The sequence below is a fragment of the Pempheris klunzingeri genome, chromosome 2 (assembly GCF_042242105.1).
Source record: "Pempheris klunzingeri isolate RE-2024b chromosome 2, fPemKlu1.hap1, whole genome shotgun sequence".
In the NCBI taxonomy this organism is placed as follows: Eukaryota; Metazoa; Chordata; class Actinopteri; order Acropomatiformes; family Pempheridae; genus Pempheris; species Pempheris klunzingeri.
This window is the reverse complement of record NC_092013.1, coordinates 15014330-15040534: the sequence shown is the minus strand read 5'-3', so window position 1 is coordinate 15040534 and position 26205 is coordinate 15014330. Positions and strand designations below refer to the sequence as shown.

The 26205-nt window shown below is 41.9% G+C and overlaps 1 protein-coding gene across 2 annotated transcripts; it reads right to left on the bottom strand.

The window, feature by feature from the left end:
• Positions 1-2595: 2595 nt before the first annotated feature.
• On the bottom strand, positions 2596-25530 carry iffo2b (intermediate filament family orphan 2b). Of its 2 annotated transcripts, none has more exons than XM_070848903.1 (8): positions 25047-25530; positions 9479-9539; positions 6811-6906; positions 5393-5563; positions 4570-4718; positions 3879-4080; positions 3638-3736; positions 2596-3193 (listed from the first exon to the last, which is right to left on the bottom strand). In XM_070848903.1, the coding sequence occupies exons 1-8, from the start codon at positions 25520-25522 to the stop codon at positions 2960-2962; spliced, it is 1488 nt and encodes a 495-aa protein (XP_070705004.1). In that variant the 5' UTR covers positions 25523-25530; the 3' UTR covers positions 2596-2959. The 2 variants fall into 2 exon arrangements, with proteins under 2 accessions (XP_070705004.1, XP_070705013.1); XM_070848912.1 differs by having other exon boundaries at positions 3879-4050.
• Positions 25531-26205: the final 675 nt, after the last annotated feature.

The window sequence follows — 26205 nt, the reverse complement described above, 5'->3', positions numbered from 1 at the left end:
ATCTAAGAGAGAAAATTGATTAAATTAAAGCGGATAAAATAAACCACGTAAAATGAAACCTACAGGATGCTACCTGTGCTGCAAATGAAACACAAAGACCAGCATCTGATACAGTTCAGTAAATTTTACCCAAATATGGCCACAAGTATTGCTGCACCTTTGATCTCCCCGTCACGTCAATGAAATGAAATCTAAGCGATAGTGACATTTAACGGGTTCGTCGATGAACATGTAAAACTGTATGTTGACACAAACGTATAATCCCAGCGATACTAATAAAAACCAATCATATAAAACCCTTTTTAGTATGAAACATTCACATCCACCACGACCTAATTTACATACAGCGAGGTCACATACTGTAAAGTGGTCAGGTAAGAACCCGTTTAGTAAAGCAAAATATACCAAGGTCTCCAATACGTTACAGCACACCATGTATCCCTGGATTTAAACAGCTACACTTCCTTTTTTCTTTTTTTTGCTCAGCTTATACTCGAAAGGTCTTTAGAGGATGCCTCCAAACAAGCTACATTCTTTAAGGAGGGTTGCTACAGTTTCACCCACCGAATGTCGTTGGAATTTGACCTGCTTTAAGAGAAGAAATGGGAGATAATACACTTAACGCAATGTCTCATAGTTCAAACTTAGGTAAATGTCTGCAAACTAACATCTGTGGTAGGCACATACAAATACTGAGACTCTCCAGAGTTAGTAGGATTCGTAGCTTGATTTACATCTTTGTCATGTTTCTGTACAATTTGCTTTGGTTGGCTGGTTAGTGTGATGGTCAGAGTGGGCTGGGCTGCTACGCCTGCTGTTTTCTGGATGTTACAGCCGTACAACCAATAAATAAAGCATTTGATGTCGTCGATACAAAGTACAGTACCAGTAAAAGAATGGCTCTTTGTTACTTATCAGGCTGGTTTTACATCAAGTCGACAACATACAAGGATATGAGGGTTCTTTGTGAATTAGAGTGTTCCTCACTCTTATATTATCAATTAGTTTTTATTATGGGCGGTCTGATATGGTCAATAAGTGACCAAAATGTCTGGAATAAGTTTAATAGTCCTGCAAAATGAATAAAAGCAGAATATGGCGACATTAACACACTTTTTGGTTAACATAGAATGATTAAAAACAGTGAAAAATACATTTTCTGACACAAATACAATTAATTAATGATTAGGATAGACACAGTTTTGATTAAAAATGTAGCGCACAGTCTGCATTGCAGCTATTTAGTTCAAAAAAATGTTATAAAAAAAGGAAAATAGCTCTGTTTCTCCACACAAACATGCCGAAATAACAAAAGGCCTGTATTTTAACTGCTTTTGTAAAACTTCAAGATAGAAGTAGCACTTAATCTTTGATCCAGCAAACCGTACATACACTATAATACAAAGAAGTGATAAAAAGATCACTTCTGTCCCCATGCTTCGATCAGTTTCTACGCTAATCCGGTGAGAGCACTGGAAAGCGAAATTGTGAGACATCTCAGACTGTTGCAAAAAGATTTATACGAACAAAAAGGCCTCTGGGGTTTACGATCACATGCCGACAGCCCTCTATATACAGTCTGACACTTTTAGCCCCCGTTCAGAAGAGACAAAGCAGGATGTGCAACCCGTCTGGAACAGAGTCCCCTGCAGGACAGCAGGAAGTAGTCTCATAATGAACATAAACAACCAAAACAAAACAAAGAAATTTCTCCAAAATAAATAAATGATTTAGGATTTTCATCTATGAGGATCATGTGAAATGGGAGCTTTTCAAAATGTGTCCTTTTGTTTTAATTAAGATGTCGGACGACATTGTTTGGCTTTGATAACTTTAATTAGATTTTTTTATTCATAACAACTGGGATTTATGATTATTACAAAAACATACTGCACAAGAACAATGTGTCCTCAGTGAAGTACGTCAGGATCAGAATAATGAACGAGTGGCATCTGGAAAATGTTGATCAGAGTAGTGAATGAAGCTATTAGTCCCTTGTTGAGGGGGCACTGTTCCAGTTTTTAATGTTGATGTCCATAAAAAAACAAAAACAAATGTCACATTCTAAACGTATTTCACACTCAAACACACAAAAAAGAGTTCATAGAAATACACCTGCTTTGCTTAAAAGGCTAATTGTATTGGTTTTAAGTGAAACGAGGAAGGGTGAAAGCCAGTCCAAAATTAAGGCCAGCTAAATTGCATAGAACTTCAGTAGTGCACTGATGCATCAAAAGGCTGTGCTCCTTTCCTCCGTCAACTTTGGCAACCCGGCAGAGTTCCCTCAGAAACCACCAGAACTCCAACACCATTTGTCTCCACTCCTTGTTCTATCTCCCTGGCAGAAGACTCTTAAAACCCAAACACATTAATTTGGATCGCAAACACACGACCGGGACTCCTGCAAACCATGCCAAAACAAAACCGTGCTCCATTTCAGGGGCGCAGACATTTCTCAACTTAAATATTAAAAAGTACATGTAAAGTTGGATGTAATTTTTTTGTGAATGTTATGTGGAGGAGCACAATATGTACTATTTTGAATTCCTTTAGAAAAAAAGGACATTAATAGGGTAAGAAATGTGTACAAAATACTTCTCAGCCAGTTTAAAACAAAGGGATTTTTTTCCTCTCTTCCCTAAAATGATGTGAAGCTCTGGACAAGGATCCAGCGAGGCAGCAGTGAGGAAGAGAGCACAGCTCGGACTCTATTTGCACCCTTTCTCTTTGTGAAGCAAAGACGCCCCCCACCGCTTTCTAAAGAACAGAAATAGTATAAAAGCACCAGTTCTGGGCCTCCGTCAGTGAGCACGACCATCAGAACCTTTAATAGGTCAAACAGGCCCAGATTTCGGTTGTTCCACCTCTCTAGCAGGGCGGAGCTCTATACACATTCGACCCCTCTGGCAACGAGGGGCGTCCAGGGGGGAAGATGGGACAAAGCCCGGCAATGCAGCCATCAACTAACAGGGACTTCCCCTTCTGCGTCCTTGTCCAAAATCTCGTCCTGGATCTCGTCTGTGTTCCCTGAGTCGCTGCTGGCCACAGAGCTGACGGAGGGAGAGTTCCTGCCTCCTTTAATCATCCGTCGACAGGTCTCCATCTGCACGTCCAGGCCCCTCTTCATGCTGCACATCTCCATGTACTCGTGCAGATGTCGGTTCATGTCACTCTTTGCTGTGGCCAATTCCATCTAAAAGAAGGGAAACGGATTGAACAGGGTGAGGATTTAAGAAACTCCTGGTGTGAGGAGGGGGACCGACCTCATGGTTCACTGTTGGTTCACAAAGCTAGACCCTCCATAGATTTATTAACATTTTAAATGGGCTCTGCCCTGAAACATCCTACCAGCTAATATTCCACTGGCAGGGTCTAAACAAATGGGAAGGATTAAATTAAATATCAATCTTAATTCCTTAGAAGAATGAGATGGAGTATTTCCTGGACTCAGAAGCTTTGTTCCACATCTAAAGTACTAATTATGTACTACATAATAAACATCATATACATAGTAACATCCTTGGAATGAGTCTGTCGTGTGAGTTTGGACACTGCTAATGTTATTAAGATGCCTTAATCTTTCTTTGTGTTGTGTCTTTTTTTTTCACACACAAAAACACACACACAGATTGTCTACCTCAATCTGGCCGATGGTCTCCTGGTACTCCTGCTCTCTGGTCTTAAATAGTGACTCTGTTTCGTCAATGAGGCTGCCAAGACTTCCATCCTGGGAGTCCTTAGAGAGCAAAGACACAGGTCTCATTCATCATGCATGAGTAAATGTCTGACAAAGCAGCCGTAGCGATGATCTACACGCTGCCTTAGATGGGTTTAAAATCTATACTGTGCAAAGGACCCTAAACGCAGACAGGACTCACTGGGTCAGCGACTTCACTGCTGCCATCACAGGGGAGCGTATTTGTGCAGGACGTCCCGGTGATGGTGCACGGCACATTGTAGTTTGTGAAGTCCTCCCACAGCAACAGGGTCTCCTCGTTTTCCTCCCACGTCAGACTGTCGCTGTCATCGTCGATTTCAAACGTTTCGCGCCTGGCAACAAAGGAGTTATCTGAGCAATGTCTGTGTAGGACAGGGACAAGGAACGGAAAGAACGAGAGAGAGAGACAGAGAGAGAGGGAGAAGAGGAAGGACAAGTATAACAGCCACCGGATTCAGCAAAGGTCACATGCAGAGAGGAAGATGCGCTTATAAAGAAGACAAACAGCCAGAAAGGAAAGAGTGGAAAACAAGAGCAGTCAGACATAGTTTACAGCCTAAAGTGAAAACTTGCTTTGGAAAATATTTTAGGGGTTAGGGATTAATAATCAGCTAATTATTGGCCACAGTACTTATATCTACTGGGTGTAGCTGAAAGAGCACTGTGCATTTTAGTGGCAACACTTCATATAAACACTAGAGGGAGATGAAGGAGTACGCAGTTGAATTCAAAACAATATTGCAGGAAATCTACTGTACTGCTGTGGTGTAACTGCAGAGCATATAAAGCAGAGAGGACTCAGTTCTGGTGTGTGTGTGTGCACCGCTGGTGTGTATATGTGTGTCGCTTACAGCTGGTTGAGCATGCGTTTCATTTCGTCTGTGATGTTGAGTGAACCGGGGACCTCCTCCTCTGAAAGGCTGGGCTCGGCATCCATCTCTGAGCTCTCCTCATCAGACACCGCTTTACGCTCTTTTCTCCTGCAGCAGGCCATGGCACCCTGCGAGAAACACACACACACACACACAAAAATACAAACAGACAAGTTGATTGATGATCCAAGGCGAATCTGATTCATAAATATGTATAAAACTAGAGCTGTTTGATTTTTCTACTTTCAACATGCATTGTCTGCTTCACAAATTCGCCTACAGATGAGACATTTGGAACCTCCTTTATAAATATTGTGAATATAATAAATCCAGCTGACAGCAGAGACATGCTGTACAACAACATATAACATAGGAGAAGCCAGCAGCTTGATTCTCAGTGGATTTAAACTTGGGCTTTAGCCAGCACTGTCGGCGCAATGTGATAACCTTGTGAGCAGCAAAGAGTTACTACATCAGCATTTCACTTCTCTGCGTGTGTGTATTCGCGTGTGCCTGCATATGTCAGAGTCAACTACTCGAAGTACTCTGTGCGTGTATGTTTATATGTTTATGTGTGTATTTGTGACCACGCAGGCATGCAGACCTGCACCTTCAGAAGGGGTCACTCGGTCCGTGATCGGCCGCTGAAAAAGAAGTCACTACACACACACACACTCAGCCACCAGCAGCTCAGATTTCATCCATAGAGTGCTGACTGCTTCCTTCACAAAAGAATTCATATTTTTGCTGCGATTACTTTCAGCTCTTCTGATGAACAGTGAAACAGCAGATGGATACGCACCTTCTCTGGGAGCGACCTGGCTGGACTGACGTTGAACATCTTTGTCATGTCCTCCGAGTTGCGTTGCTGTGCCACATCACACAGTTTGGCCGTGATGTCAATCCGCCTGCAGATGTCCATGTCCACCCGTCTGGCTTTCTCCTGAATCTTGGAGTCCAGGTCGGACATTTGCTGCTCAGGTAAGGATAGTTGTTTCAGATGACAATCACCAAACAAACACCTTCTCACTGTACTGTGTACAGTATTTAAGGTTGACTCACTGTGAAGAACTGAAGTGAACTGCCATCAACTTATAGTTTTATGGTCATATTTTGTCATTTCAATTAGTTCAGTTGGTCACAAGGAATTAAGAAAGTCAGTGTCTGTAAAATCATCAGTTTGTCTCTTTAACTTTTAATAGTGAATTTGACATCCACTAATTGAAGTCACATATGTAGCATCCAAATGTTTATGCCATATTTACTTCATGGTTAGTGACAGCTCAATAAAAATGTCATTTTATGTGAGTTTATGATGAATGTGTTATCTGTAATTCACTGATGCCGCTGCCTATCTTAGCCAGAACACAGATTAAATTCAGGTTAAATTAAAAACACATTAGCCTATATAGAGTACTAAAACTATTGGTCAATACTATAGGTCCCATATAGCTAGATAGCTAGATAGCTAGATAGCTAGATAGATAGATAGATAGATAGATAGATAGATAGATAGATGGGATGATTTTCTGTGTAGGGCCACAACATCTTGAGCACAAAATACAGGATGTCTAACAACGACTACAAAAGCCGTGACATGAAACAATCTACACCTCCAAAGAGAGCCACTACCTCAACGTCACTTACCCCTCTCTGGGTTCACACATCATGCATGAAGTCAGGCACAGAAAATATTATATGAAAATGTACAGATGCCAATTGTGAAGATAAGCAGGATAAACAACAAAGCTTTCCAAAACAAAAACAGCATCTGACTATATTTATCCCTGAGCGAGCACAAGCTGTGACTGAGCCCACTGCAGTATATTAAAACTGTATATCACACTAGAGCGGACCTGCCTGGGAACAATACAGGGCCGCACAGAACAGGAAGTGCTCTTTATCTACACCTGCCATTTGAGCTATTTTCAATGAATGATTGTCTTGGAAGCTTTATGGCATTATATTCTTTTCCTAAACCCAAATAAGGAAGGAAGGAAGGAAATGAATGGAGGGTGTGTGTTAAGTTTTATTATTCAGACCTGTATGAATGACATCCTTTGTCTGAATGATGCTTGGGAATTTGCAAGACAAACAACTTGACACTCCTCCAACACTACTGCATGGGAGTTAATACAGCACTTTGTCTACGGTGAAAAAAGCTGTGTCAGACTTGGGGAAGTGATGGTGATATCACCCTCGCAGTGATCGAACACTTACATCGCTCATCAGACTCTTGAAGACTACGAGTTCAGCCTTCAGTCTGTCCACCTTCTCGTTCAATTCATCCTGGACCTCAGATGACTCCTGGGCGGTCTGAGTTCAAATTAGACACAAAACAGGTCAATAAAGATACTGTTAGGGTTAGTGGAGTCTGCCCAACAACAATACACTCTGGAGCGTCCAAAGTTTGTCCAATAAATATGTAAAATAAAGTTCAATAACCATTTCTGAACTCTCATAAATCTCCAGAACAAACATTTATAACCCACATTCGGGTAGATAAAAGACTCGCCCATGTTCAGATAATGTCAATGTCAGTGTAATCAATTCAGCTTTTATACTGTTATAGATTTTCATACTGGTTACTGTTTAGTTTTTTATGATGCATACCCAGAGGACTTCATTTTCATATTCACCTCGCTGAGATAATGCAAATGGGGCTGTGGCCACTTTAAGGAAGATAACCATGGTGAATTCTTGCATGTGTGTTAACCTTTTATTCAGTCCTTGGTGTCAACTGAACATTCAGGAAGGTAGGACGCAGAGGCTTTGGTGAATTAGGTCCAAGAGGATAAAACTGAAGAGTTTAATATTTTGGGAAATGTGCTTATTCTCTTTCTTTAATAAAATAAATACCACTTTCATGTCTGTATAGTAAACGTGAGGCTACAGCTAGCTGCCAGTTAGCTTAGCTCAGCATTAAGACTTGAAGCAGGGGGAAACAGTTAGCCTGGCTCGGACCAAGGGTAAATCCAGCTACCTGCAACTCTAAATCTCACTAATTCACATGTTATATCTTGATAATTTCATCCGACCAACAAACAAAGTGGAAAATCTTGGAGCATGTGCACTAGCGTCTCTGTTCTGCTGAGCCGGTTGGCCCTCCTCTAATTTGAATGGGGATGAAATGATTTAATCGTGCGGCTCTTCTAGACTTCCCAGATGTTATCGAACCAAATGGATCAAATTATGATGATGAGGAGTTGTGACTCTAAAAAAAATTCAAAATTTACAGACATCTCTTTCTCAATGTAAGTCTTTGGAAAAAAAGTCTTTGAGCCCAATAGCATCATGTGACCAACGCTATTGTTGTCATTACACATTTGGCCACTATGTAAACTTGGCTTCAAAGCCTGGCCCACTTCCTGGGGGCTTGGTGGGCCGCCAAGTTTTGCTTTACGGCCGTCGCCATTTTGTTTTTTTGGAGCCAAAAGTGACGTTCATTCCAGGAAGAACGCCTCTGATTGGTTGGTCACAACATACTCCCACCCCTGCTTTCTCGTCTATTTTACTCTAAATGGGACCATAATTTACTAAATGAGCATCATGCTGTGTTGAAGAAGACTTGAAACTAGCAACTGAGACCATAAACTAATCAGGAAAGTATTTACTAAGGTAATAAATCAAGTGAGAAGTAGCTTATTTTCCTGTAGACTTCCATTCATTCTGACTTCACCCCATTGGACATTATAAAGAATGCAGGTTTAAGACAAGCAGATGTCCACTTCTTTTCTATGTTCTTTAGGCTAAGATAGCTAAAGCTTACTGGCCGCTGGCTGTAGCCTCATATTTACCGTCCAAACACGAGAAGGGACTCCACCTTCTGATCTAACTCTTGGCAAGAAACTGAATAACTGTGTTTCCGTATTGCTTCAAGGCTCAACTTTAAAGTCTGTCTTTCAAAACATCTGCACCGCCCTCATCTACGCTTTATTCACAAAATTTTAAGACACAAAGCACATCTACTGGACCTGTTTTAGAACATCACATTCACAGTCCAGCCTCACTTTTGGTTTCATAAACATAAAACTTATTATTAAGCCCTCTGAGCTCCCAAACTAAACTATTCCCATAACTTCCCTCTAAAAGTATGACTAGTAAACATCTGCTCATCAGCAGACTGAATTTTAAAAAAGACTAACCCTGTTGACTTTATTCTGCCACTAGAAGAGAGCCACCTTTTGCCTCTGTATTTGGTTAGCAGCTGTAAACAACCCTTTGGCTCTGAGCCCTTAACAATAAACGGCTGTTTGCACTGAATCTACTATTTTTGAACAGATTTCCAGCTCTTCCACACACAGCAACATCTGCCTGTGTGCTCTAAAAGGTTAAAGCCCCCGGGGCGACGGCGCTCCACCTTTCTATCTAGGGTTTTGCTGACCCAGAATCCACGGCAAACTCTCACCCGTGCTCTCACCGATCGATGTGTGCAAAAGCGGAGAGAGGGAAGGATGCCGGCTGGATGAGGTACTCTCACCAGCTGGGATGGGGTATGAGTTGTGATACAGCCCCAAGGTGTGACACTTAAAATTGATTTTGCCTCTACATCTTTTCCTTTTGCCTGCTGTGGATGGAAACATAAGAGTAGGCTGCTGGTGATATTTGATGTTTATATCTATATCTAAGACAACAGATTCCTCCTGATGGGTTTATAATTTGGTTTTTCTAATCTGACACACACACTCCTGGCTTTAGCTGCTTCTGGTCCATCTCTGTCGAGTCCAAACTGGATAACATGAAAAAACTGGGCTCTGCATAAATGCATGTGCAGTGGTAGCAGTTTTGAAAATGGTTTGTGCTCCTTGTCTGCATGTGGTAAATGACCACTGGCTTTAAATAACTCTGCTTGTTTGTGGAATATATTTCATTGTTTATGTTTCCCAACCTGCTGTAGGGATTCCACCTTGGACTCCAGCTGCTCCCGTTTGGACAGCTCCTCCTCCCATCTGCAACACAGAGCACAGAGGTGGGTCAGTTACTGCTGGGCCTGCTCTCCTGGGGGCCACTAGACAGGTTAATGGTACTTTTGTGGGGATAATTCTCCCATCTCTGATTACAAAATGCCCTTGACAGTGTGGGTTCACACCCACTCCCCTACTCCCCCCTATCTTTTGTCTCCTTCCTCCTTTGTATAGTCATCTTTACAACCCCACCGCCTCAATAAAAAAAACTATAGAGGGAATGGAGAGCCATCCTTCTCCAAAGACATTGCTCATGAATAGTTTTTGAACCTTTGAGTGACTGCAGAGGGACATTTGAGCTTTAACACACCCAGATGGGTGGAGTATCTCTGCTGCATTCAGTCATGCTAACAGTTTCTTGCCTCACAAAGTCTCAGGAGTGAGGAATCTGTTGACAATGTCTCACTGGCAGCATTTGAAAGCAAATGGTAATCTTAATTGGAGCAATTGAAAGAGATGAAACCTACAGAAACAGAGTGTAACATGTCCTAACGCTATCAACCTTTGTGCAAAGCTATTAGTGGTAAATCCAATATTTACTGAAGATAAGGTGGATTGAATTATTAATCACATCATTGTCGCCAGTTGGACTGATCAGTCGCACTTAAACAAGCAGCTCACATTATTGGTTTGGTCAATTTTCGAGCAATTTGATGACCAAAGGACCCAAGAATAAGAGTCTACAGCCATGCTAGCAGCTCTGTGAGGCTGTACTTACGCACAACGATGCCTCACTAACATAACCACAATAAAATGATAAAATGCTAATGTTATTAAGGAGTGATGTTTACCATCTTAGTTAACATGTTAGAATGTCATTATTTTTGCATGTTTTTGGTTAAAAACCAAAGTATTGGACCATTTTTGGCCTGATGATGGCGCTAGATGCAAAGTCACCGCAGTGATTAGAATTCATCCTGAAGGGACATGAGTGTGTGGAGCAAATTTCATTGCAAACAATAGCTGCAATAGTTTTCTTGATATTTCAGTCTTGACCAAAGGGTTTGACCGACTGACTACGTCGCTGGCATAGCTAAAAATAAAGTGTCAGACACCCCCATTGGCTGCAAGCTATGATTAGCAACACACGTCTCCTTCCTTCTCCCCAAAGCTCATATCACTTCACTTCACCGTGGCAGCTATGTAAAAACAAAATTAGGAGCCTCTTTAATTGCTTTGCTGTATGTCCTGCATGCAAGGCACAGAACACTCAGCCCGTACGGCCTCAGTCACTTCAGCCTCCTCCTGAAACACTCTCATCTTGTTCCCTGAGATATGAGACAGCGGCATGCTGAGTCACAGATGCTTCCCAAAAGAGAGTTTAAGGTTCAGAATGGATAAAGAGTTCATTCAGTAATGTGAAGTAACCGCACAGAGTCAGATGCTCATGTGAAGATGAGCCACTGTGGCCACATGGACAACGGCAGCGGAGGATTATTTGAGAGGAGGTTTTCTGCGTGAGAGGGAGAGACTGGGTGAGCCAGTGGAAAGATGTGTGTGTACTGGTGTAGGTGGCGCATGCCTGACCATATATGTCAGAAAGCTGACATCTGATGACCACTGCTGAATTCTGGGACATTACTGTAGGTTACCTGTAGCTTTTACCATGACTGAAAACAAACAAGCCAGAAGTCCCTTTGGTATCACAATATGCGTCACTAGAGATTCACTTTCTCAAGCTTTCTCAGCCTTGTTTCCATTCAGGACTCACTGAATGTACACTGTCTAATTAGAGAGAAGTATTCCTTGGCAGGGCGCGCCAGCTCGCCCTGTGATTGAAGCCTTGTTCTAAAAACGCTGGCAGCGCTGCTTCTCTGTGTCCACAACACTCGGCCTGTCTGCCGCAGGACTGTGGCTAAGGTCGCTGGAGTTCACAACTGCATCACATCCTCTGCAGACACGAATCCGTTTGCCACAGCATCTGCATCGCAAGTGTTGTCACATCCGGGAGAAACCACCACGTCCTTTTCTTTGATACTGCAGGTGACGAATGGACAACACGATTAAATTGACCTACTGATGGAGGGAAGGCCTCTCTCTGTCAACAATATGTCAAGACTATGTTTGTCATCTATTGAAAGTAAATGGAGTCATTGATCGACCTAAGCAGCGGCTGCTTCCACAGTGTTTGGAGCAGTTACAATTCAGCTATGTCTACAAGTCAAACGGAAAAACACAGACGGTTTTAAAGCATCCACATACAAATGGCCAATCCAAACAAAGATGACACTACAGCATAGCAAAGGTATTCTCTCTGGCCTCTCTTCCATAGCTGAGGCCCTAGTTCCCCTGTACCTTTGGCGTGACTCAGTCAAACGAACACACCCGGAGTCTCCTTACAAGGACAAAGACAGCAGGAGGGTTGGAGCCTGAGTTGACTCATAGACATCTGTTTACCACCACACATATCCTCTGCAATCTTGTTCTATCAATCTGAAACTGTGTGGTGTTAGAAATGTATTAGGTCAGCCAATAAAACCAATTAAAAGCTGCAGCAAACTCAGTGGTTTCTTTTCCATTTTTGGAGGGAAAACTAAACTGAAATAGATCAACCAAAATTGAATTATGGAAGTATTTTAAGAGCCACATAAAGATGCTGTCTAATTTGAGTAAATTGAAAGGCCTTTACAAAATCAATTATTTCGGTCTTTTATTATTTCCCAGTTCAACTTTTAGTGAAATGAACACAAGGTAATTGTTTTCTTAAAGCGATATTGCATGATTATCTACAGAGGCACTTAAGCAGAATTGTTCAAATTAAATGGAAGAAAAAACATTCACATTTCAATGACTGAGAAAAAAAAAAAGTTGCAACTACATATTCTGTGATTCAAGAAAAATGGTGATTTAATACTGCGGTGCAACACCAAGGGAGAAAAAGAGAAAGTCTCACATCAAACAGACATTTTCTCAAAGAATTTTTGTCTGCTGAACAATAGCATTCCTGCAGCGCTTGCCAGCTAACACTCCCTGCCTTGTGTGGTATGTCTGGGAGTTATGTTTGCACGCGAGCTGCCTCAATGTTTTTCCCATCACTGCGCCTACAGACACACATCCAACTCTGATGCACTCCTGTTCTCACACTTAATATTTTCTAATGGCAGCGCTCATGGCGATCGTTTTATGGCACCTGTGTTAAATGTATGCTTCAAGGTTGATTTATCTTAAAGTCAAAAAGATTATATCTCTGAGGTAATTATCAAATGATTCATTGTTATTTTAATCATCACGTTTATGTGGTGGTAAATTCTAAAGATCCCAGTTTGATCGCCATACTGTTGTGCAACAGGCAGTAAATAACAAAAGGAGCACAGGGAAAACTGAGGTGTGGTTGTGTATCATTCCACAAAACCCTGTTGCTCATAGCAAATAAAAGTTTGAGTCAGACACCACCCTGTTTAAACTATACCATGTACTTTCCAGTACATGGTATAGTCTTACTGACTGAGTGGAATTTCTCAGCATCCAGACAACATATTTGAGGCTCATAAACTGATCCAATGTATTAAAAAAAGATTAGATTACCCCTTAAACACACACTTTTAGAGGCAATATTGCACCAATTATAATTATGTCATTGTATTCACTTTTCACCCTCAAGCTCCTGCTACTCCTAAATTTATTTGGTTTTTAAAAGTTATCTAGTGTGAAAATGTAGGGGACCTGTTGTCATTTAGCTTTTGTTTTTTTAACAAATATTTAGCTTTCCGTTTATATCAAACAGGAACAACTCTCTGTATTGCAACACAGTACATTACTTCATGAAGGTAGAATCTATTGCAGGGCTGTTACCTAACAAACATACACAAAGAATACTTGAGATAGTACAATGGTAAAATCTTGTTTTTGGGGGTGTAGTATTGTGCAATATTCTAAAAGTCAAATCATTTTAATTTATCGATGAATATGTGTTGAATATGTCTCAAAGGCTCCAGGACACATGAGTATATTTGGCAAAAACCAGAGCAATTATGGGTGACAGAAAGTAACTGGAAAGAAATCATTTACAGTGTTTGTTAGCAATACAGCAATATAGAATTACTATGTAATAATATAATAAAAACACAATAGTAATTAGTATCCCTTACCCTCATTAATGCTTAACCTACCCATGCAGTAGTACAGTAGTAATAATGCTTTATTTGTTTCATTTAGAGCCTTCATAAGCTTAAAAGTTTTGTGAGGACAGAATTCATCATGTGCCTTTTCTAAAAGGCTCTTAGTCTGATCACTATAAAGAGATTTTAATATGGCCATTACAATTCATTCTCATGAGGGCAGGCAATAGTAAAACAGGAAGTGTTACATGATAACAGATTCAAGGATCAATACATCTGGCTACATGCAGGACAAGCACCCATTCAGCTCGGCTGCTTGTGTGAAATGAAGCCACTGACAGCTTTGATAAATCACGTCCACAGCACACATGATCCCTCGCATGGTCTCCTATAGGTGTCTATATACGGTCTTCTCCGTGACAGCAGCATTCTCCATCTTCCATGTGCAACTACACAGCACACAAGCCGGGTCCATAATTTACTTTCAGGCCAGATTCTTCCAATAATCTTGGCTGGATAGGAGGAGTGTGATGGGAAGAAGCATCTGTGGTACAGAGATGTGAAATAGTGGCAACATAAAGCTTTACTGAGAGGGACGAAGGAGGGAGGTATGACTGTAGTAGGTCATCGATTGAATGTCATTATGCACTGTAATCTATAGCCTCCCCAGACTCCACAGAGACACGTGTGGCGTGCTAATGATGCAGCGATTTGAAATGGATCAGGCAGGCAGGTAAAGCTGCTCAGAGGCCGTCTGGCTGCTCGGGGGTCTCTGCTGACGAGACAACACACCAAGGTCAAAGCTCATTTCATTTCTCACCCCCTCTCTCCCTGACCTCAATCCATATCCATAACACACACGCACACACACACACACACATGCATACATATTCGTCCTCCATTACCCCATCTTTTCAAGCCATCTCGTGTCCATGGAAACCGTGCCACCGGCCTGTGTCGGAAGTGGATGCAAATTAATTCCTGGATGATTCAATCATGTAAACTGTGCACGGAGATGTTGGCAGGATCATCCCTCACTGGTGGATAATTCCTCTGCTTTATGTTCCACAAGCTTGGCCAGACTTAAATATAGCCCTCCTAACCCAGACAGGACACAGACACCACCAGGCAGAGTGCGGGGAATGCTGGTGTTGCTAAGTGACCACAGACATTTTTCCCAAGCCACCATTATCACGGACCCTTTGGGAAGGAGCAAACGTTGCTAGTAGCTAATATAGGGGACCTTGTGGTGGTGCTACAAGAAACATCATGAGATCGTCAGTGTCAGTAGATTCATCGCTAGGTAACCACGAATGACTGTACAGAAGTTCATGGCAATATAATGAATAGTTGTTGAGATACTGGACCACTGGTTCTAGTACAACACTGGTTGTGGGAACTGTACGTATACTGCTTGTCTTAAAATTTTGAGTTCAGTTGTTCTTTAATAGCTTCAATTTTATTTCTAATCTTATCTTTAGTCTATATGGTTCTATTTGTTTTTTCTACTTTTTTCTGTTAACCTACACTTATTTCTGTCTTTGTGCTGCAGCAACACCTGAATTTCCCCTCTCGGGATCAATAAAGGGTTATCTTATCTTATCTTATATCATATTAGATTTATTTTTTGTCTTCTACCTGTCTTCATATGTATTTTGTGTGTTTATGTCTTGTATTGTAAATATTTTTACAAATGGGTTATAAAAACTTATACAAACATATTTTAACTCTACATCTGCTTTTTTAATGATATATCCAAGTTATGGAAATATTCAGTCTTACAATTCACTGTTCACAGAAACTACATGCTTCTCTCAGGGTGAAATTATTAGAAGCAATTAAATGACATCACAGCTCTTCCTAAGAACCTATTGTCTCCCTTAAACATATATTCCAACAAGCAAGGCTGGTTTAAGCTGAACTTCAGACCTTTGGGTTGTGAAATATGACTACAGTGACCAAAAAAGGTCAGCTTCGCTATGAAATATGAGGACTGCCTCCTAAATTACTGGTCATTCCCTCCCATCTCTTTATCAGTCTGCAAAGCTCGCTTTTATCTAAAGGCTTTGAGAGTTGTTAGAGATATCTCTCACTTCGGAGAAGAAATACCTCAAAACAGATCTTTGATCAAAATCTAAGTGGCTTCACTGTGTGGATGGAGATTATATGGGAAAACTAACTGTTAATGCTCGATACATGAGTTACTGTACAGCTACTCATCATATAAATACCAAATTATTTATTTATGTATCTATTTCCTATGTGCATATAGGTATATGCTTCCAGTGAGTATATATATAGTATATATATTTATATTTATATATATATATATATATATATATATATACACACAATACACAATACATATATACATATATACATACATCACAAACGTTTTACTACACAGTGACTGCAACATATTTTCATCTAATGCTAAGTAATTGACAAATAATGGAATATCTTTGGGCAATAATACCTCTGAACATGTTGTTATATTAACTTGTTATTATTTGCATGAATGACTTTAATGATGTTTTTGGGCCAACAAAGTGCAGCATTTCATCACATTTGGACAAGCTGTTCTGACAGCATGACATCAGTTGGTCCACACTTGTCAAAGCCTGAGGTGAAACGCATGTTTGGAATAGACTGGAAAAAATAGCAGTGAGGATGGGGGGTTGTAGGCGCAGGGAAATGTACTCTGTGAGGTTGATGAATGTCCTCCATCTTAAAGCTGACATCTACCTCTTGCAATAACAGTCTGTTCATATGCACTGAAACAGGAATAACGTTTCTATAAGGTCCATTTGTGTCAGGGGATGTTCATGAGTCACCAGCAGACCAAAACTTCATATTGTGTATAATCTCTGAGTTCAGGTCAGGAGTTCAAGTTCAGGAAAAATAAAGTCTTGTACATGGACTTGCTGCAACAAAACAAGGTGTCATTAAAAAGAAATATACCCTGGACACAATTAATTTTCCTGGCGTTGTCTGTAACAAGGTGAGAGCATGCAAACTCATTTAAACAGATCAAAGCATCAGCCTGATTAGAGGGTTCGGTTCCCTTCATACTGAAGAAGATGATTGTGAGTTAGTGTTATAACATGTCTAATCCGCCGTCCTGACCAGGCCCCATCATTGCTACTCTGAGTTTTCCCAACGATGTGGGTGTGGGCTTGTCTTGTTTGCATTGTGCACATACGTTATCTAATTGCTCAACTCTCTAAGCCTGGCCTCGCTCTCTTTTCTCTGGCCTGAGGGATGCTGCTGTCAGGTTAGCTGAGAGTGGAGACAAGCATGTAGGTGTTCACAAGTAATTATCATCAGTTTCACCTTAATAGGAATGACCTGAAAACAACCTCATAAAAAGGATAATTGCTTTCAGAGGAACTTATTGAAGTGTTTATAATGGCAAATTTTCAAACTGTTAGTGATCAGTCTTTGCAGGGACATGCAAAGGTGTTGCAATTGTGAGACCATCCCAAACTTAGTGGTTTGTTTGTTTATAATGGTTCACGGTTGAATGTCTCTGTTGGTGGAACTGGCAGGAAGTCAAAAGAGATTATGTGAACAAGAGTTTCTAACTAACTTATGGATAACTGCAAAGCACATGAAAAGTCGATTTTATTGACTTGTTTTATACAAAAATTGATAGAATTGCTCTGTTTTCTCCCAGAACTCAGTTAGCAGGCAGCAAGGAAAATGAAAAACACTCTGAAACAAGAACTCGCGTATTGCTTATTTGTGCAGCCTGCAGCAGACGTCGTGACAGTGCGTTGTGACAGAAAATCAGTTTTCCCTGCGGTCTTCATCTTCAGTTCCACACTGCGAAACTGACCCCACCCCACAGCCAAGCTGTCCCACTGATTTCATTCACTGCAGTCCACATAACAGCTCAGCCCCCTGGCTATTGACTGAACATCCACTACAAGACATTTAACTGCACAAAAACTAAGGACATAACTTGTAAGAACACCTCAGGAAAGACAGCCAGATGTCTTAACAATCCCATAATGAAAGGCTTTTAGTTGGATGCTATGGTTGACAAATGACACAGATTTGTAAGATTTCTTGTAAGTGCATAAGCATAAAAACATAAACAGTGGTCTGCATGTCCGGGCCACGTCAGGGTGGAGCTGCGTTGGGAGTGACAACCCATTAAAGAAGAAAAGAAGATGGAGATGTTCACTTCTGGCACAAATCCTCACAGCCCAGGGTGTGTGCAGTGAACATAATCGAGACATAATGGAGCTATGAGATGTCGCCACAAAACAAATATCTTTTGTACCTCTGGGTAAACACACCTGTAGGCTGAACCCCAGGAGGGACTGCAAAACTGTAAATGTTCTGTTCAAAAGAAATCGTTTTCTTGACCACAATTATGTTTCATTTAATGACAAACTGAAACTCCCGGCCCGGCGTCAAAATATAGCTTCATTACATCCCCTGCATGTTAAGAGTGAGTTATTTTTTTTCCACTTTGGGTTTTGGTAAATTACCTGCATTTATATAATTTCATCAGTGTGGCTCACATGCTCATAACACTGAAGGCAGCAAACTACCGTGCAAGACATTCACCTAACCTTTCAGGTCTTTGCTCAAGGGTAGGAGGAAGCAGGGATCAAACAACCAACCCTGTGATTGATGGATGTCCCATCTGAGCCACGATTTTTTTTTTTTTTAGAATAATCATTTAATTTTCTTGTACGACTGCAAAACTGGAGTTGCAATAATGAGTCAATGGATCAGTTTGTCGAGCCAAACTTCCCATGTTCCAGCCACTCAAATGTGCTTATTTGCTGGTTTTCTTTGTGAATGTCTCTGAGTTTTGATTGTTGTTTGGACAAAACAAGACATCTGAAGATGTCAATTTGGGCTTAGGGAACTTGAACATGAAATTTTATGAGCCAAACAATAAAAAAAATTGAATCAAGAAAATAGTCGACAGATAAGTCAATAATTAAAATAGCTTTCTGTGTCATATTTAGCACTTAACAGTGATAGCCAAGTTACAGTCCTGTGTTGGCACCACTACTTTGTTTCCATATAGCTCACTGATCGTGCCTTTAGCATGACAACAGTTTGCTTGTAAGAGCCATAATTAAAACATGTCGGCCGCCATAAGTTAAAGCACTTTATCTTTCAATACATTAGGACTTCCAAGGAGCTGTGAGGAGAAACACATCTGGCCTACTTTAACATTCAGGAGCACAGAGACAGATTTAACACCTTGTCAAGACCTTTGCACACAATGTTCTTATCTGGCATGTGTACAGAATTATATACGGCTCCATGATGTGCGTGTTTGTGTTTTTTTTAGGGCGTCTAGCAAACCAACATGTCCTCTGGAATAATAAGCTTTAGAAATATGGTGGTTTTAAAGTCAGGTTGCTGTGTCAGCACATCCAGGCCTTTAGAAAAGTGTTGTAGCTTTTCAGACTGAGCAGGTCTGAACAGAAAGGAAAAAACAGTTGTGAAATTATAAGGTGTAAATAAGGATTTGGTCTGATGATTATGGACTTAACTGAGAGATTTACTTGACCTAACAAAGTGTTAGTCTCCTGTTTTGCTTCAGGCCACAACTGCTGCAAGGCAGAGCAGTGCTTTTCTAAAACAATCCACTAACCGATTGTACAGTACAGTGCACTCTCCCTATGCAGTCAGTGCTTATGAAAGACAGGTGCATTCCTGCACCTTTAAATATGGCAACGCGCCACTGCTCTCAGCTGTATCGATACCCATGAATAATCAACCACAGCTGCACAGCACAGCAGCTCCAGACACAAGCACAGAGAGAACAAAGGCACAACGAAGCAGAGGGGGAAATGCACTCCCATCATTGTATCAGCCAGATTTTCCTTCCAATTACATCAATGCAGAGATTGAAAGAGACCACTTTTCCACAATGGTTGGCTTTTTTTTGTCTTAAAATTGGTCTGAGATCACGGATAACTATGGTCCTTAAAGGATGAGTCTTATTGTCAACGAATCCCATGACAACACAAAACCCAATGATGATTACTTAGGCCAAACCCCACTGGTTCCTACTGAAGATAATGATGTAAATCCTTAAAACATACCACAAATATGACGATTCAAATTGAGAAAAGGCTCAGTCATTTTCTGAAATAGCAGGGCACTGTGGTTTTTAGCAAACGTTACTGAAAAAGAGGTCATTAGTACATTTGTTAGGGACTATTTTCAGCTGGAGGTTGATACACATTTGCGCAGTGGTTTTCAACCTTTTTAGTTTGTGACCCTTTATCCCCAAACAATGCACATGCATGACCCCTTGTGACAAGTTGCATTGGTCCATTTGCTGTGGGCAGTTCAACCAGAGTGATGCTGCCTTCGCAGATTGATTCATTGACTTGACAAGGTAAAATCTTTCAATATTTCACAAGAAAAAAGCAAAGATTTGAAGAAATCCAGAAAAACTTCACATTCTGTGTTGCAGAAATGTACTGAATGTGTCTGGCAGTGCAGCTGGTGGCTCATTGCTGTGGTTCTCGGCGACAGATGAATGACTTCAGGTTTGTGTTCCTACTGAGGACAACCCAGGTTTGTGATGATCTACAAAATGATTACTTTGTCTGAGCAATAAAGATGACCTATAATAACACTAGAGACTGCAAATTCAAAAACATGCTGAGATCTTAAGCTAAGCACACCACACAGACAGGAAGAGGGAGGAAGAGAGAAACAAACTGAAGCTGAGTGGTGTTAGTGAACTGAGCTCTGTCTCTCTCGTTGTATCTCAGCAGCAGGGAGTCTCCCACTTTGAGAGGCCCGAGTTCAGAACAGCGGCTGCGTGCCAGGATGTGGTGCAGGGCTGGCTGGAGGTTGGAGCCTTGGTGCTAGGTGACAGCTTGGAGAAAATCCCTCTAATGAATAGACGGCCTGGATTATACGCAGGGCAGGTCACCACTAAAGACAGACAGAGAGAGGCTGAAGAGCTCATCAGCATTGCTCTTCATGAGGAAATATGATATTTGAAACACAATGCAGCCTTCAGCTTTGGAATCACAGCATACCTCACCCTCTAATTACCTACTTCTTTAGTACGACAACCCCGAAATCCAACTTTCAAAAGAGATGCTCAGCTCTGCCTTTCACCTCTCTTAAGCGCAGGAAGAAAGATCAAAGCCTCGGAAAACATGTCTTCAGTGAATTCTCATTGCATTGATCCACAGGCAGCTAAATTCAGCTGTACATGTATTATTCATGCAGGGAGAACATGCCCAGGAGGCCAAGAGACCGTTCTGGTTCATTATAAGTCCTGTATCACCCACATTGTGATCCTGCAGGACAGTTGTTTGGCCTCTGTGTGCTGATGGGATAAACAACCACTTTAGCAGAGGCCACAGCAATGAGCAGGGATCTCTGGTTCAAGTCCCAACCAGGGCAGAGCTCATGGCTAACTTCTTTCTTCCTGTCTGTGCAATCATCTCGATAGCTTCCTCCTACAGCACCACTATTCCACCGAAATGTATGTAAACTACAGTAATATCAATTGCATACTGTGCTCTTATCTTTGGAATAAGCAAATAACTCCCCCGATCTTATTTATGCAGCTCTTTGAAAACACATTAGCATATTAGCATAGACGTAACTGCTGTCTTTTATACCCTGTGCATAATAGATAAAGCTGTATCTCTGCACCAACAGCATAACATGTAAATTTTAAACCAATGTGCGCTTTGCCGTCTTGGTCTCATAAAGGTAGCTGTCATGTAGGCCAGTAGGCACAGTCTCTATTCTTAGTTAAGATTCAGTGTGTTGTCGACTGTCAAATGCGTCCGTCAATGTCAGCCACTGTTTTAATGGCCCTTAAAGCACTGTCGCATGCTGGTGGTAATTACTGGTAGAGACTCACTGACATCCAAGTGATACATTTCACAGTGATGCAGAGCACTTGGCTAAAAACCGTGTGGATGAGGGCACCGGCATTGACCTTACCCATCATGCTTTACATGGCCGTTTGTCACTGTGAGAGGTATGTAACCCCACAGTCCAGATCCCGTGGCACCAATGTGGACGCTCATATAAGCCGGCTGGCTGATTTATAACGCCTGTCCTTGGACAACTGTATGTGCTGTGTTTGTCTGAGAGGCCGAGAGACACTGTGTGTATGTGTGTGTGTGTGTGTGTGTGTGATAGCAAAAAATCAGATAAATAAGAGAAGAATGTGGAATAAATCGGGTAAAGAGCTTTTCCAGATCCACAAATACGGCTGGCAACTGTGAAAGAAAAAGGCTGTTGTCTACCAAAAGGATGTTGTATAATGAAGGTCGCAGATTTGGATTAAGGTCAATTAAGGGTTGTTGGAGCAATTAACTTTTCTCTTCAGATAACAATAATAATACATGTCGATGGTGGAGGAAACATCTAAACGGAAATAATCAGAACACTAGAACCTTTTTTCTACATTTTATAGAATTTGCTGTTCAATCTGAATCTGTGCCTTTGTCTAATTGCCCTTTTTTCCACATAAATACAAACGATAGGCTACAGAAAAACACTGCAGAAAAGTCATGTGATACAGTGGAGGAAAAATAAAACCAGTAATCCAAATAAAAGGTGCTCAGATTTGATATTGTAACTTTTGTCTGAAAGTAGAAGCTGGTGCACAGAATAGTTCTTAACTTTAAATGGCAATTTGAATTGATGCAATGAAATTTACATACTAATGAATTGAAATCGAATGCATCAAATAAAAAATAACCTTCATCATCCCTTCTTAACTAATTTACACTACTATACTACTATATTTTATAGTATCAATCATTTACTTATCATTCTCTCTTGGAAATTCAAAGTCTTTAAAAATGTATATTTTCTTCTCTTTAGACTAAAAAGGTTATAAAAGGGCTCAATGTTCACTGTTGGTATGGCTGCAAGCAGGTTTATCACTTTCACTTTCACTTTATTGTTCACTTTAAAGCTACTTAACATGAATTTATTTCGTCATCTCATGAGTTTCATCTTAGGAGCACCTTTGTGATGATAGCTGCTGCCCATTTTGTACATCTTCATCCTGGCAAATATGTTTTCTGTTATATTTGAGCCTTTCCATGCGGTCACTAAGCCTCTGAACTAACGTCACAAAACAACAAGCGACTGTGTTGCAACAACAATGTAAAAACTATCACATCACTCTGCCTCCGGCTCAGAAAATGAGTCTTATGATCAGAAAGAGGCATCCTATAAAATGACAGAAAGTAAACAACTGAGTGCTTCATGGTAAGTGGCCATATCAGAGATGGAGCAGCTGGCCATCCATCTCCTTGTGTGTGTGTCCACACTGGTAAAGCTTTAATAAATCAGCAGGGCGGTGTGGGAGCACAGGGGGGGCCTCTGTCAGGACTGAGGGTGCCTTACAAAGCAGTCTGCATGAGACAGAGGGGAACCGGAGGGGTGGAGGGGGCTGTAGAGGGGTGTGGTGAAGGACGAAGGAATGGCTGAACACAAAAAGCACAGAACAGAAAAGGCATGGCAGGATGGGGCTTGGGAATTGAACGGTGAAACGTGACTGTAGTAAAAAGGATTTAGAGAAAAAACAACGGGGCGGTGAACTCGCAGTGATGCAATTACTGGGCTCAGAGCAGAGAAGGAATGTGAGAGGCAAGGAGAGAGATTGATTACCATGATTATTGGCCAATAAAGACAGGCTAGAAATGTGTCTTGTTAGTCACTTCTCTAGATGTTAAAAGAATATAATGAACATGTCGGACACTTTGGTATTTGTGTCATTAAAGAAAAATGTAAACACACATAAAACCTACATCTATGTGAAAATAATGAATAACATCTATAAGAAAATCTGTTTACCAACGACTAGCCTCTGTTTGGAGGCATAATATACATTTCATTAGTAAATGTACAGAAAGCAGTAGCTTTGTATACTTTGCTAACTAATCCTTTAATCAAAAAGCTACTGAGGGAGCTGTTTCAGTGACTTATAACGTCAAGAGATCCCATTTTTGCCAGGGGAGATCCAAATTTTTGGGCTTCGGCTGCAGCAGTTTTTAATTTGGCTGCCGTCCCGGTCACTGCCGTTCATCTTCTCCAGCAGAAATGCACAAAAAAGGATATGCTGGTGTTAGAGAGAATGACTGGACAGGATATGCAGTTTCCCAGAGGAGTGGGAGAGCACGCACATTCTGTGTCACTGAGTCAGTGCACTCACAGGGAAGTCAGCGTTCGTCATAGCTGACCTCACCGAGCGGACAGAGGCCTGTTAAAATGCCTCTCTGCTTGAATCATGGCAGCAAACAGAAGCAGGCGGTTGCCTGGCGTGTCTCCCCCCAGTAGCCGGCCAAGCCAGCCAGCAGTGATGTGGGTCAGCCTGGGACGCTGCAGTGGGTCCTCAAGGAGACATAATTAATGCGACTAAACAAGGAAAACAATTGGTGGAGGCTGAGCCGTGCAAAGGAATTTCCTCAGAAGCCTGTGAGAAACAGGATCAGTTCGAATCATGTGTGTAACTAATATGCTGAGCTCCCACCCGGTGCTGACATCGTTCATGTGAAATACTACCTCAAGTGTAACTCTATCACTGTGAAATCTCCCCACTATAATGAGCATGGCGACATTTTGTGAACCACACCCACATGGTAAAAAAAGTCACACTGATAAGTTAGAAGTCACAAAGTGATGGGCAGATGAAAACAGCTTCTTGATCACACCAACTCAAGAGATCATCTCTGAGAGCTGATCAGTCCTGCCACTTCTTGATTAATGCCCTTATGTTTCATGACTAACTGATTAATCGTTTGTTCCATAAAATGTCAAAAACTGTGGAAATTTGTGAAAAGCTGGCGTCTTTGAATGTTGTGTTCTGTCAGTCAAACTCCAACGGTATACAATGACATCAACCAGAGAAAGGCAGAGAAACCATCACATTAAGAGTCCTAAACCAAAGATTGTTTGGCATTTTAGCTTTAAAACAACTAATCAATTATCAAAATAGTTGTTAATTAACTTTCTAGCTCCTGCTTTATCTTTTCAGCTCTAATGTGAACAATATACACTCAGCCATCATTGAATGAGTCGACCCTTGAACTTCTGGCAGGTGAGTGACTGCATTATGGACCATCATGAGGGCTCAACGAGAAAACAATCAACTATTCCTGTAAAATCCCACCAGGGGGGCTTTAAATGTGTCTGTGGTGGGTGTGCGACGACATTTTGTACATATGTTCAGCTTTGTTTTGTCTGGTTGGTGTGAGGGCAGTGATGACAGGGGCACAGAAAAGAGAAGGGGGCCCACAGCAACACTCTGAGGGCCTTCAATCTCCTGCAATATGTGATCTAATACATTAGGGTGTATCCAGGCACATGTGTGTGTCCTGCTAGTATGTTATAGAAACACTATCAGCAGCACACACATCAACAGACACACTAGTTTCACATCAGTGCCATCATTACTCACTTTTTCCTGTACTCGTCCCTCTCCCGCTTGACTTTGGCCAGCACATTATACAGAGCCCTCAGCTCTGGGGTGATGGTGTCTATTTGGACCCCAACTCCGTCCGGGTGCGTCCACGTCACCCCGGGCCCGTGCACGGTCTCAAAGCGCTCCCCTTGCCTCCGGACATGGGTGAAACTCCAGATGGTTCCCGGCAGCCGCGACTCGGGACCGTCGGTCTGCACCGCAACCTCACGGGTGTAAAGGTGTCGGTACTGCGGTCTCTGCAGAGCCTGCTGCAGCTGGCTCTCCAGCAGCTTGTTCCTCCTCTCCAGCTCGTGGACTTTGGCGAGGAAGCAGCGGAATCGCAGGTTGAGGGTCTTCAGCACATGGATGTTGGAGCCCAGGTCATTACGCAGGGCGCTGGTCACCGCGCCCGACCCCGCGGGGACGCTGCAGACCGGACCGGGCGGAGTGTCGGAGAAAAACAGGGAGTTCATGATGGTGCCAGCAACACCCGGTGATCCAACTACGGCTCTGTTTGGTTTTTGGATGCAACAGCAAAAAAAAAATGTTGTTTAGTTTATCTCTGCATATTGCTGGAAGAGTTTCTCCTTACAATGCAGATGCTGGGGGTGACTGAGGGGGGGTGACCATCACTGTCCCTGCTGGATGTTTACTCCGGGGTGCTGACATGGACCCCTGCACCATGGGTGTTCACAAGCAAATAATAAACCCAGAAAGTCCTTTAGGAGGCGGAGAGGGCATTATCTTGTGGAGGAGGTTTGACGCAGACCGCACCAAGCACCAGCGCTGCTTCCCTTCACCCTCATCTCTGTGTTTGCCTCTGCTTTGTCAGGAGCTGCTGAGGATGTTCATATAGCCAGAGGAAGATGGTCCACCTCCTTTCTTTGTCATTCCCCGTTACTGAGGCTCTGTCCGGTCTCCATGTGCTGCGGTGGGACGGCAGGATGCAGGTCCGCAGAGCCCGGCCTCTCCGTGCTGTACGCGGATCATGTTGCAAAGTGCTAAACTAGGCACTATCGCCTCCATCTGCCCCTCCCACTTCCCTCCCCCTGTCCCTGTGGCAGCGGAGAGGGGCATCACATGCAGACCGAGGGCAGAAACACAAGTCGACTGTAACAATCCTGCATTTTCGCTTTCTTTTTGTTTTTTGTTCAAC